General features: G+C 38.9%; 1 protein-coding gene across 7 annotated transcripts; it reads left to right on the top strand.

Moving 5' to 3' along the window:
• The first annotated feature begins 555 nt into the window (after window positions 1-555).
• Window positions 556-12425, top strand: LOC145496222 (uncharacterized). Of its 7 annotated transcripts, none has more exons than XM_081475928.1 (12): window positions 557-1261; window positions 1386-1882; window positions 2474-2582; window positions 3686-3799; window positions 4191-4236; window positions 4891-5861; window positions 6903-6995; window positions 7654-7746; window positions 8297-8470; window positions 8764-8861; window positions 9708-9838; window positions 10655-12425. In XM_081475928.1, exons 2-12 carry the CDS (start codon window positions 1416-1418, stop codon window positions 10819-10821), a joined length of 2463 nt encoding a protein of 820 aa, XP_081332054.1. In that variant the 5' UTR covers window positions 557-1261; window positions 1386-1415; the 3' UTR covers window positions 10822-12425. The 7 variants fall into 7 exon arrangements, with proteins under 7 accessions (XP_081332062.1, XP_081332054.1, XP_081332068.1 ...); XM_081475918.1 differs by having other exon boundaries at window positions 559-1163; window positions 10652-12425; XM_081475911.1 differs by having other exon boundaries at window positions 560-1261; window positions 10652-12425.
• The last annotated feature ends 538 nt before the right edge of the window (window positions 12426-12963 follow it).

The following is a 12963-nucleotide window of genomic DNA, read 5'->3' as shown; positions in this document are numbered from 1 at the left end:
ATGTGTGTTAGTTCCTCTCTCAGTTTGAATCATACATTGAAGTAGTTACAAACTAAAACTATTTTTGGGCACTGCATGAGCGTCTACTTTCCGTTGTCTGATCTCTTTGAGTTCTACAATAATTTCTCTCTACCTTACACCAAACATGTTAATAATTTTGCAATTCGTTCTAACTCCCATTTGAGCACGATTGTTTGTCAAAAAAAATTTATTACTAGGAACGTTTGTTCGGGAATCGATACTACCCTTCCAGTTTGCCATATACATTTCCGGTGAATTATCTCAATGCGATTTAATGAAGTAGAGTGTTATGACCATTTAAAATATGATGGATCAAGTTTGTCAAGCGTGAAAGGATCCAACAGAGCAACTGAATTCAGTGGTCTCTACTCACTCCAGGCCTTATTTCAGTAATGACTATACAATGAAATATTAGCAAATGTGATAAACGCGAATCTTAGAAGAATAGTAATCTTTGCTTTGAAGTTTGAGAAGCATGTGGCGAACAAAACAGGTCGATTCACTTCAGTGGCTGCTTCTTCCTCCCTTAATTCAGTATCATTCAATTATCACGTTTTTGGGCGGTACCAGACATCGCTTCATTTTATCCAGAGATCATCACGTTTATGGGCGGTATCAGACCTAGCTCATAATTAAATATTGTGTTTTTGTTTGCTACTTCCTCTCTTTTGTGTTAGATATGGTGTACTTAGGAAGGAAATCTATTTTTGAGTACCTATTGTCTATTTTTCAGAGTCCGTTTGAGTGCTCGTTCCTCTCAGCCGATTGAGGCAGACACTAAATTATTTACGCGTATTGATCTTGCGCAAGTGGGTTTATCGTACTATTTCTGACTTCACATACAAGGCTTCTAGTCAGTTTGAAAGTATCTTTCGCAAATTTCTGATTCCTGTGGCTAGCATTTCTTTAGACTAACTTAAAGCTCGGTATTACGACGTAACATAAATGGTCTGTGGTAGTTTCTTGAATATTCATTCAGGCGAGTATTGTAAAATTGACAAACAACAATTATCATTCATACAGACTCATTACTGACGTCGTCACGGTCAGTGTCACCTAGTCTTGTCCAGTGACGTGTGGAGGAGCCGCTCAAAGGCAGACTCCAAGAGTCGTAAATATCGTCAAAGTATTAGTCTTAACAGGTATACTTCACATTTGTAATCAGATTTAAAGCTAGATCAAAGATTAGCTTCGCTTGAATTTATGGTGCGACCGTCTCTGGTTTAGTTCTCGTAATCCTGTAAGTATGAAGAAATCTTTTCTTCCCACGTGCACTACTTACTCTTGTAAGGTGGTCGGTGTTTGAATGAACACAAAATGTTTCTACGGGTAGTCCAGGCTAATTGCACCCTTCATGTTTTCAGAGAAGAACAAGCAACAAGCATTTTGGAATAATGAGGACAAGGGAACGGCTATCGTGTGCAGTTGGACATGTGTTCATTGACCTGTATACACAACTTCTATTTTCATTTCAAATAATATTCTTCATGAAAGTGTTGGAACTTTCAGCTTCACAAGCAGGGCTGATAGTTCTCATTGGAGAATTTTCAGACGCTGCTATGTCTCTGATATCTGGGTACTTTGGCGACAATGTCAATGTTCCTGTTCTGTCGAACAAAATCGGCAGACGAAAATCTTGGCATCTCCTTGGAACATTTTTAATGGCAATATGCGTCCCTCTTTTGTTCAACAAGTGCTTTCTGTGTGATGGAAGAGATCAAAGCTGGCTTCCACTTGTCTACTTTGGCTTCTTCTCGGCGTTAGTTAAAATCTCCTATAGCATGGTTTCGATAAATCACTTGGCATTTGTCACCATTGTAGCTGAAAAAGTATCGAAATTTACAGCCCTTGTCGCCACGAGGTTTGTGCCAAACAACTATTATCAATTATGGTAATCTATAAGGAATTTTCAAATATTAGTACAACTCAGTTTTGTAGCGTGAGAATTTTTTCGTAGCCGAGAACGTTTTTGAAGCCGAGACCGTTTTTGTAGCCGAGAAATTGTAGCCTAAAGTCAGCCTAAATTCGAGGATGGCTGATATCAATCAGTATTTGCATACAGTAGAACTTTGCCTTACGGACACCTTTATAACGCGGACTCCTCTTTTTTACGGACAGTTCCCTTCGTGCCTGCAAAGAATGCAGACTTCATAAAGTCTTCACTTCTACATAATAATACGAACGCTGCGTTTGATTTAGTTGGTGTTCGTATTAAGTCGCGAGGTTGAATTGTATTCAAAAACGTGTCTATCTCGCCGACACAGTTTGTATGACAAAAACGTTGCGCAACGAAGCAAAAAGATTAGAGCAAACTCAATTTCTGCACGCTGGCGACTCAGGTAAACGTTTTCGTGCGCTCAAAGATACATCATATTACCGTAAAGATGTTGTACGTACAATGTACCACTCTTGAAGTGTAATCAGTCTTTTTTTCTTTTTATCCATCATCTAGGACAATGTTTAGCTATTTAAGTGGAGTTTATGTTTACGTCATCGCATGGGCTCTTCTTGGACAAGACAGTGGAGATAGCCTGGGGCCTACACACCAATCAGATTTTGCGGTTAGTAAAATAATAGGCCGCGTAAGCCATTAGTTGATTTTCTTTTAAAGATTAGTCCATGTTTAGCGTGGTTTTGTCAGAGTTAACACTGGCGCGATGAGTCACGAGCACACAGAGTTGTAAGAGACAAGGTGCAGGCCTCACCTCAAGAAATTTTGCTTACGAGAGAGGTGACAATATTTTACGGTATTAAAAGTCGTCTCACTTTTGCCGCGCGTGATTGGCTGAAAACTTGCCATGACAACGCAGCACTGAAATGGGTTTCTCAATTACGCTTCAAATTTCATGATCAGGACTACAGTAATGAATCGCTGCTAATCTCTAACTTATTGCCATTCGCGCGTTTTAGACAACTTTTACTGCACACTAGATCATCTTTACGAGCTATTTACGGTTACATAGAGTTTTATGCTGGCGATGAAGGCAGGTAAATGTGTTTAATCATTCAAGGAAGTTTGTGAGTCACCGAGCAAGCTAGCTTTATGCGTGAGATGGCGACACCGCTTTTTGAAAAGTTTATGAGTTTGATTAAAGATGAAATTTGTCTAAATTCTTCGGCTCTTTCTTTGCTCGATACTTTGGAAACACTGAATGAATTTCTTTTGTTTCTGAGCGGAATGTACGGCTTAAAAGTCGAAGTATTGAAGTAAGTAACTCGCCGGCTAATGGAAAACATCATTGGGTGCCAGTATCCATGGCAATTCTTCGCGCGTACTGGGAATTTATATTTTAATCAAAAGTATCACGATGGGACTTACGAGAGAGACGTCAATATTTTACGATATTATCGTGTTACTTTTACCGCGCGGGATTGGTTGAAAACGACAACGCAATACTGAAATGGGTTCCTCAATTACGCTTCAATATTACAGGACCTGTTCAGAACTTTACAACGATGAATCGCCGCTTATCTTTAAATTATTGGCATTTGCACAGTTCAGACAACTTTTACTGCACAGTAGATCATCTCCACGAGCTATTTAATGTAAAGGGAGCTTTATGTATGTATGTTGTTACACTTAACATGTAACTCTTTCTGCTGTTCGTGGTTACCTTTTGGCCTCTGAATATGTCGCTATATGCATTTCCTCTCTATTTTACAGTATCTCTCTTGGATTGCAACTGGAACAGGAGTCCTTTTTGCAAACATTTTCTACATTGGGACAAAGGAACCCCGGAAGACACGTAAACGAAAACCTAGTGCATGTTTTGATATGGTATGTGAAGACAGGCTCAGTTGTTTATCTCCTTAAAGTTGGTAAATTAACCGGTGTACAAAAGCTGCACGTGCCAAAGTTTTTAAGTGTTAGCCATTCGTCAGAGCGGCTCGCAAAAACTCGGCAGCGCTATTAATCTTCCATTTCACAATCAATAAAGTAATTCCACCTGCCCTTCGACAGGCAATTACTTTGTAAGTCAATTTTTTTTTTTGTTATCAATGCCTTCTAAGGTTCTCAAGGTGTCGTAAGTACTCTAGTTAGCTATCAGAGAGAAACTACTATGGGACACAATTTTACAAAGGAATGTATGCAATTTGTGGTTCTGTGTTAAGACTATGACCGCATTTTGACATGATTAAAACTAAGCTTTAGATTTTATTTCGTTTAGAATGTTGGCGGATTATTCATGGTAGCGTTTGAAATGGAAAATCAAAGTAAGTCTAAAGACAATATTTCGAGCGTTCAGTTTATGTTTGTTTTTAAGTTTTTCTTTTTATCTGTTATTGTCTTTATCTTTTTGTAAAACGGTTACCATCAACGATAATGGATCTTTGCTTTGCCTCCAAACGTTTTCCGGGAAAACTGTGGGCCGTTCAGAGTTTTGACGGGACGTGGTACAAACAAAGCTGTCCTATCCAAAATGGGAGACTTTTTGGTTGAAATCTTAGTTTTCGAGAATTTTTTCTCAAGTTTTTATCTTATTTTCACTTGTTTGAAATTGTGTATGAGAATTTTGATAAAGGACTGCTACGCTACTGAGATGAAAGGATGGTGCTTTTGCATCCTGGCTCCTCCTCCTAACGCGTTTTCTTTATTGCTGATTGTTCTTTTAGAGTTGAACGGAAATGTGATAGTACATTGTTCGTGTTCGCTCAAAATCCCGTTCACTAACAAAATGATGAAAGCAATCTCGCCTTATATTGCATAAGGATTCCCGACGGCCCAGATTCACGAGTGAAAAATGACAATAAAAGTTGACAGATACTCGTGATAATACATTGTTTGTGACTAGCCAAGAGCAATGCACTATCACAAGTAACTGTGAACTTTTATAATAATTTATCTTATTTTTTTTCTTTTGATATAAGACTCACGAAAATCCAGTCTTGTTCATTCAAATGTTGACATGTTTGTGACTTCGTCGAATGAAAACCCAGACCAGAAGGAAGAAGGACATCAAAACACAGTGGATCATGAAAATCGTCAGAGGAAAAGAAGCTCTGTACAGAAATTTGTTGAAGCCTTATTCTATGATGAAGGAGACGAAATTGATCAAAGTTCATCACAAACTGAGACTGAGAAATCATCTCAGGATGATCAGCACGGGAATGCTCCAAAAAAAATGGTTCTAGGACTACAGAAGTTAGACCGTGATCGTAAAAAAAGCTTGTTAGTGCGTGTTATTGATGGACTCCTATCTAGATCAGACCACAGCCAACAAGATTTGTCAACTGAGAGCATCGAAGACCACGTTAGAGTCAACATTGCAGATGAAGAATATGCACTTGGCGAAAACTGGAGGCAAGAAGGGATCCAGGAGATACGGGGAGAAGACAACTGGGACAGCAACACTACAGCAGATTCAGTTAAAAGTGCAATCGAAATCGACCAAGAAGACAAGCCTACAACGGTTTCAGCCAAATGTAGGCAACGACGAAACGGAATTGTGTCGAGTACAATGGATGGACAACTTGGTCTACCCAACTTTGGTTTTGAAGATGAAAGGAGTGAAGAAATAGAGGAAGAATGCTCCAGCGATACTTCAGGTCAACGAAGACACAAAAAGTCAGTGACTTTTAGTTTGTTGGAATTGCCTGTCATGCCACTGCCGAACGAGGATGGGGGAAACGATTTCAAATTGGATACGTCCGATAAGAAGCTGGCGACCGTCACGGAAAGAAGTCAGGAGGAAGATAAAGTAAATGAGTTTGTTGAGGGTGGCTGTAATCCTTCAGCTTCAGAAGATAAGCAGGAAGCTGGTTCATCAACAATTCATCCAGCTAAGAAAAGACGTCCTAAAACAATCAAATACTGGTTGAAAGATCCAAACTTGTATAAGGTTTGTGCTTGTCTTCGTAAAAATGGTAACAAAGTAAATTTTATTGTGAGAAACATAATAATAGTATGATGCAAAAATACAAATTACTTGAATAGTACAGTATTATTTAGGTAGCTGGTAAAACCGCAGGCCTATCTAGACATTCACATAGCGCATACACAATTGAAGATTCAATTTCGATTTCACAATGTCGTTTGAATGACCGGTTATCTAATGGTATTCATTTTTTTTGTGCGCGCCGCGCCAGCGGAAAATAATGTAATTCCACAGTGCGAGACTACAAATTAGGTAAGTGACATATATTTCTGGAACATAAGCTTTGGTATCGTGTTTGTTGGCCTCAGTGCGGTCTCTTTGAGAGAAAGTCCCGTGTGATAATTACGAGCCTTGATTACAATAGCAATGTCGTTAAAAGCTTAGCTATGCCAAGTACAAATTGATTCTCACGATATTTGCACTGCAGGAAACCAGTTTTTCAGGTTAATTGTAGTCCTCCAAGTTCCTTTGAGCACGCACGAAATGCAAGGCACAGGTTATGGTTTGTTCCGTTCTCAGAATAAAAAACTGTTGGATAACTCTCATGTTGAACATTTTAGTGTTGAGCATCACTGTAGACTTACTCATCGTTTGTATTTTGACTCGCTTCAGACTCATAAAGATTTTTATACCATGTCGTGGAAGGTACAGCCAATCAGAATACAGGACAGCCGTTGTATATTCGACGGTATTACACCCAGCCTTGCCATCGTGCACCGAGCGTAGACGCGTGTTGGCCACTGTATCTCCTATGGCATCTTATAAAATAGTTATGCAACGTTCTCTCGTAGTATACCATGGAATATCCTACTTGTCACTCACTTGTATTTTCTTGGCATACACACTCGCCTAAAGGCTTCGATATACCGAGAAAATACAAGTCACTCGTGGGATATTAATATTCCAGGGTATACCACTCGAAAGCTTTGCATAACAAGTATATATAGAGAGATACTAGAGACTAAAATATCTAAGAATATATATATCTATTGATATTATTTTCAGGTAGCGATGATCTTCACATGTGCAAGTCTTGTAAGAAACACAGTTTACACATATTTACCTCTGTTTCTTACAGAAAGACTACAATTTGCAAAGGTAAATATTGTATTAGTTTCTACCATTTTATTTTCCTACATATCGTTTGGAAAGTACATAATTTCTCAATTTAGAAGCACATTCGTGTGAAGCAAATTACCAGCAACAACAATCCATTTTCTGACGTGAATTTCTGAATATGTTTTTTTTCAGTTTGTTTTATATTGTTCTGTTTACTCCCTTTCTCCCATTTTCACTCTTTTTTCCCTTCTCCCATGAATGCTAACAATTGAATCACATCACATCCGAAATGGTATATGAGTGCATTCTGGCAATTCCAAACATATTGGGCACGGACAGGCATTAAAAAGATATGACTTTTGTGAGTACTGTGTTTGCCGACTTTGGCATAGAGTCTTTTAATTTCGAAACAGTAAAATTAATCTAAGCAATCATGGGATGTGTGTGTGTGTATGTGTGTGGGGGGGGGGGGTGGGCGTGGGAGGGAGGGGTGGGGTGGGGAGAAGAAGTACAACTCATTGCTAGTACACTCAAATAATTATATATTGAATATGGAATAACGATTTTTTTCTTGACTTTCCGATTCAACAGGCCATATCCCCCTCGTTTATATTCCTGTACGTTAAAATCAAGCATGTGATAGTTTTCATGTTGATGGAAAACATCGACTTGTCTTATTGGGCCCTTTGTCGTTTAGGAAGCCATCGCCTATTTTCCATTGGTTCTTATGATAAGCGCATCTTTTTCAACCATTTTTTGCGGAAAACTCAACGAGAGGATTGGAACCAAGGTAAGGGCAAGACGTAAATATATATTACAACTAATGCCTTCCTCTCACAAGCAAGGACGGTGTGTCTGAAACATCCAGCGTCCGGATGTTTCAGACACCGGCCGCTATCTAGACAACAGCTGTAGGTTTTGGACGTGGCTATAAGTGTATTGCTACGCCCGGTGGAATGGTAGTTCATCAGTTTCCGCTAGTCCATGGTGTTTTACCCAATCCATTCTCCACCAATTTAATGAGAGTGATGGAGAAGGGAAGAGGACAATATGAAATTTTCTTTTTCATTTGAACATCACAAGGCTCAAACTGCGTAGGCTGAGACCAGGTGATGTAATAACAGACTGTGTTAATTGTCATCGAAGATGTTAAGACATTGTTAGTCTGTTCAAATGCCGGGCTGTGTCAGTTGCCAGTAACACCATCCACATAATCTTAACTGTAGAATAACACATGTTCCATAACAAATAATAAAATCATGACACATTTATGAATTAGAATCCTCGTTTCCAACGTAAAGAGTTTTTCCTTTCAACTCTACATTGATTTGCTCTTGCAGTGGAGTTACCTACCGGCAGCTTGCGTTGTAATAGGCGGTGTCGTCTGGAGTTATTTTCAAACTCCTTCCACCAGGCAAGCGACCTATGCACCTGTCATCTTGATAGGATTTGGCATGTCAGTTATGTTCGTCATGGCAATGGCTTTGATCACTGAACTGATTGGAGATAATAAGGTTTGCGCTTTGTGGAAATAAGGTTAATATTAAAAATGTATGTTCCGTAGTATGCGGAATGTCACGTTTTCGTAAGAAAGTGCTTTGCTTTGTCACGTTCATCTCTGCTGCTTGTGTTTAGTTCAAGAGTTTGTATCATAGGGATTTTAATTATTCCTAGTTAAATATAGTTTGCATAGAGCATGTCACCTTGAGGAGGTTGTTTCCATTTCTCAATGGCTAGTCAATGACATCAGTGACTACGTAATGAATCAATGAAGATTTTGAGATTTTGTGATCTGTCTATTTTATAGGATACCAGTGGTTTGGTGATTTCTATTATAGTTGTAATCAATAGAGTCTCCAGCGGTGGTATTGTGATCGGCATACAAAGCTTTTATCCGGAAAAAGAGTAGGTACATCTAGTCACTGACCCATCCATCAATCCTTCCTTCCCTCCCTCCCCCCTCCTTTACACCAAAAATGTATTGCTAGAGGTTGGGGAAGAATTACAGGGGTTTGTTATAGGAAGGGATTTGTGTTTCATAATTTTTTGAGTTTCTACCTTAAAGAGATGTTGTGTTTCAAACGTTTTAGGTGTATACAGTAAAATAATACCACACAACTCTCTAACCATAGCATTATAAGGCACAAACCAAGGTTTAATGTCGTTCCTCGAACGGCTCTTAGTACAAAACGAGCTTTATGTATTCAATAGCAAGCTCTACAATCGGAATAAGTTCTATCTTTCCTTGAGTGATGAATCTGAAGTGATGAATTGAGGGGAGCAGGGATGGTGCATTGGTGAGAGCGCTTGTCTCCCACCTATGTGGCACGGGTTGGTTGCTGGTTCTCACCCTGCTCCGAGGGTTTTTCTCCGGCTTCTCCGGTCCCCCCCCCCCCTCCCGCTCACCTCCCCACGAAAGCCAACACTCCAAATTCCAACTCCACCAGTATGGAGGGGACCCATATGAAAATCAGCTAAGGCTAATGTAGCTTTCTCTGTACATTTTAATTTTAATTTTATTTGTATTTAATCTGATATAAGCCCATAGGCTTACATTCGGAGGGGTGTATTATCGGAAAGATTTTTGCGCCTGGGATTTAGTTTGTTATTTTTGTGTATCAAATGAGTAAAATAAAAATAAATCAAGGATCATGTAAAGGATAAAACTCAAACAACGCAACTTGATAATTGATTGTTTACCAGGCTTTCTTGCTTGGCCACTTATCTATTTTTTTCCCTCTGTTCTGGTAGCTCGAACTCAAATGAAGCGATTAGTAATTACGTACAACAAGTCTTTATAATGGCACCTGGGATATTAAGTCTGGTTGGATCCTTGCTGGTTTTGTCCTTACAACCTTCAGTGTTGACCTGCAAAGCCAAAGGTGGGCGATATCTATATGTTGGTCCACAAAAGAAATAAATTTGTATTGAAATGTTTCCGACTGATCGGTATAGTGATAGCAACGTCAGCTACGTTTGTAGCGAACAAAAATAAATCCATATTCTAGTATGGGGGAGGCGTGTTAGCCTCATTTTACTGTGCTGTGCTCTCAGTCGAGTGGTCCGGGTTCGAAGCCAGGTCGGAATCGTTGTATTAAGCTATTGGGCAAGAAAATTAAGTTTCACAGTACCTCTCTTTACCCAGGTATATAAATGGGCACCGGTTGCTGGGAGTAACCCTGCGATGGACTACCATCCCATCTAGAAAGGAGTTTAGAAATACTCGTAGCTGCTACATGCTACGGAAACTAGAGATGAGCGCCTGACTGGTGGGCCACTAGACCCGAATACACATTTAACCTACCTTTACCTCACTATTCTGGTATAAATAATCAGATAGACTCCCAAGCAAAGTAGATTCTTTGTCCCAAGTTTAAGGTTGTATAGTTAACGGTGAAAAGTTCCATCAGAAAGGATCGGAACTTCCTATTCATGGGCTTTTGGAAATGAGATAGCGCCTGAAAGCTTAGTGGAAAACAACAAAAATAGAAGATAGGAAAGAGTTTTCTCTGTATCCTCAGCTTAGCTTCCTTCTATTTGAAGTTAGTGTTGGAGATGATAGGGGTAGAAATTGATATTAAATTTATATCTACAGGCGTCAAGTTCCGTCACCAAATTAACAAATATACACTCATTTAAAACCCCCCGATCTTTTATTTGATAACGCCCTCTATGCTTCTTGTTTGATTTTACAGCAGTAAAGGAGAACACGGAAATTCAGGCAGACGAAGATAAATCTCCATCCGATGAGATTACTCCGCAGTCTTCATCCAATCACACAGCAACACTAAACATTTCCCAGGATGTCAGCCAAAATACTACCATGGTTTTGATGCATTCTTATCCTCAGGACACCAAAATGTGACACATTCATTGTGGATGAACAATTTCGGTGGCTGACATATTTATCCGCGACTTTTAGGTCTCATTTGAAAAATAATTTGATATATAACTGTTGTTAACGTAAATTTTATAATTTTTAAAGCAGCAAAGGGGGAGAACCTTCAACAAAATTACAACAATAGGCCGTGATCTCTGAACTTGAATTTAAGATAACTTCGCTTTCGACTTTGAATTCAAAATTGTTTTAAAGTTATTGAGGATTGATTTCTTATAACGATACTTGGGTAAACTCATTTTACTTTCCTATTACCCAGGTACAAAACGTTTTTCCAATTTTTTTTAACAACTTTCTGCTTGCTCACAGAATCAGATTATTAAATATATTTAGATCTTGGTCAGCTTGGATGTATGTTACACTGTAATGTAAGGAACCTGTTCAATTTTGGTTTAGTCCTCTGGTTAATCATTATTGCCATATCTTTTTATGAATGCATAAATCTCATCTTATCTTATATCCATATCTTATAGTATGAATGGCAGTGTTGTGAAATAAAATACTGCCGACAATATCTGCTTCCTTGTGATTGGCTAAAAATTATAATTGACAACACTGCATGCACCGACATGGGTTCGTCACGCAATTCAGAACTTTTGTCCGATGAATAACCAATCCATTCATTAATCCATCCATCCATCGATCCATTCATCCATCGATCCATCCATCCGTCCATCCGTCCATCCGTCCATCCGTCCGTCCGTCCATCCGTCCGTCCGTCCGTCCATCAATCAATCATTTTATTTAAAAACTCGCTTAAAATCTTCAGTAAGTACAATATTATAAGAATCTAAATACAAATATTACATTAATTAAAAACTATCATATGCTGTTTTACAAGATTGTCGAATGAGAATCCGATGACTCAAATACGCGATTGATTTGCGTCTTGAACTTAACAATCGATTTAATCTTTCTAATGTTTCTAGGCAATGAATTCCACAATAAAGCACCGCTGTAGCTGAAACTACGTCTGAAATAATTACTACGCGGCCTTGGCAATGTCAATTTACCGAAAGAGTCACGGAAATCATAGTCTGTGCTTTGTTCGTTGAATAGGTCCTGCAAGTACACTAGAGCTAACTCGTTAAAGGATTTAAACATCATTGTCGCTTTTTGTTTCATTCTTCTCAGTACTAGCTTTTTCCATTTAAGGGTTTCAATCTTTGTTCTGTTGCTGTTTGCACAGTTCCAGAATCTATTGTAGTACATTAATTCATCTCAGGAAGCTAGTTATTGTCAAAGGAACATAATGCATGTGAGGGTTGATAGATTTTAATTTTAATTCTAATTTTAATTTTGATTTTAAATCACCTCAACAAGCTAATTTTTGTCAAAGGAATATAATGTGAGGGTTGATAGATTGATTTTAATTTTTCGAAAACAGTTTGTTTAAATATATGCAGGTAGCTTGCAGTTCGCGAAGCACACGCTGGACTTGACTTGACTTGACTTGACAGCGTGGACTTGAATGAAGCCAATTTTGATTCTATCCGTCTGTTTTTTATCGCTCGTTACTTCGTAGAACTGTACGAAATTTCTGTAGTTTCTATAATAAATAAACGGTGGAATAGTCTGCATTCAAGTAATTCGCCTCAACTGACCCGCAGATAACTAAAAATTTGATTGCGTTAAACGTTTCGCACGACAAAGCACGACACATGCGACATTGTGACTTCACGATAAGAAATCGAGCGGTTGCGAGCAGAAGTTCCCGCTCGTCTCTCACCGAGCAGAAAGAGAAGGGAATCTCTGTCTCACAGGGTAGGGTCGAGTTTGAGATAGCCGACCTCGAGATGGAGAGGCTCCACTGTACTAACCTATATTTTTCTGTCATCTCTTCATTTGATCATCAGTGATTTGGCTTCATTTTAAAATCATTACGTGTTTGGGCGGGCCAGAGTACGGCTATATTTAGTCACCACGTTTTGGGGCGATATCAGAAACCTTACGGCTATATTTAGTCGTCACGTTTTGGGGCGATATCAGAAAGCTTCATTGAATCATCACGTTTTTGGGCGGTATCAGACATGGTTTCATTTAATCCAGAGATTATCACGTTTTTTGAGGTTATCAGACCTAGCTCATAATTATGTACTTGGCATATAT

Source organism: Orbicella franksi, chromosome 1 (assembly GCF_964199315.1).
Source record: "Orbicella franksi chromosome 1, jaOrbFran1.1, whole genome shotgun sequence".
NCBI lineage: Eukaryota > Metazoa > Cnidaria > Anthozoa > Scleractinia > Merulinidae > Orbicella > Orbicella franksi.
This window is presented reverse-complemented; position numbering and strand designations above follow the sequence as displayed.

Coding starts and splice junctions, on each gene's coding strand:
- LOC145496222 (XM_081475918.1), top strand. CDS start 1,416: ATGAGGACAAGGGAACGGCTATCGTGTGCAGTTGGACATGTGTTCATT. Junction 4,237..4,890: donor GTTTGAAATGGAAAATCAAA/GTAAGTCTAAAG, acceptor TTTTGATATAAG/ACTCACGAAAATCCAGTCTT. Junction 7,747..8,296: donor ACGAGAGGATTGGAACCAAG/GTAAGGGCAAGA, acceptor TTGCTCTTGCAG/TGGAGTTACCTACCGGCAGC.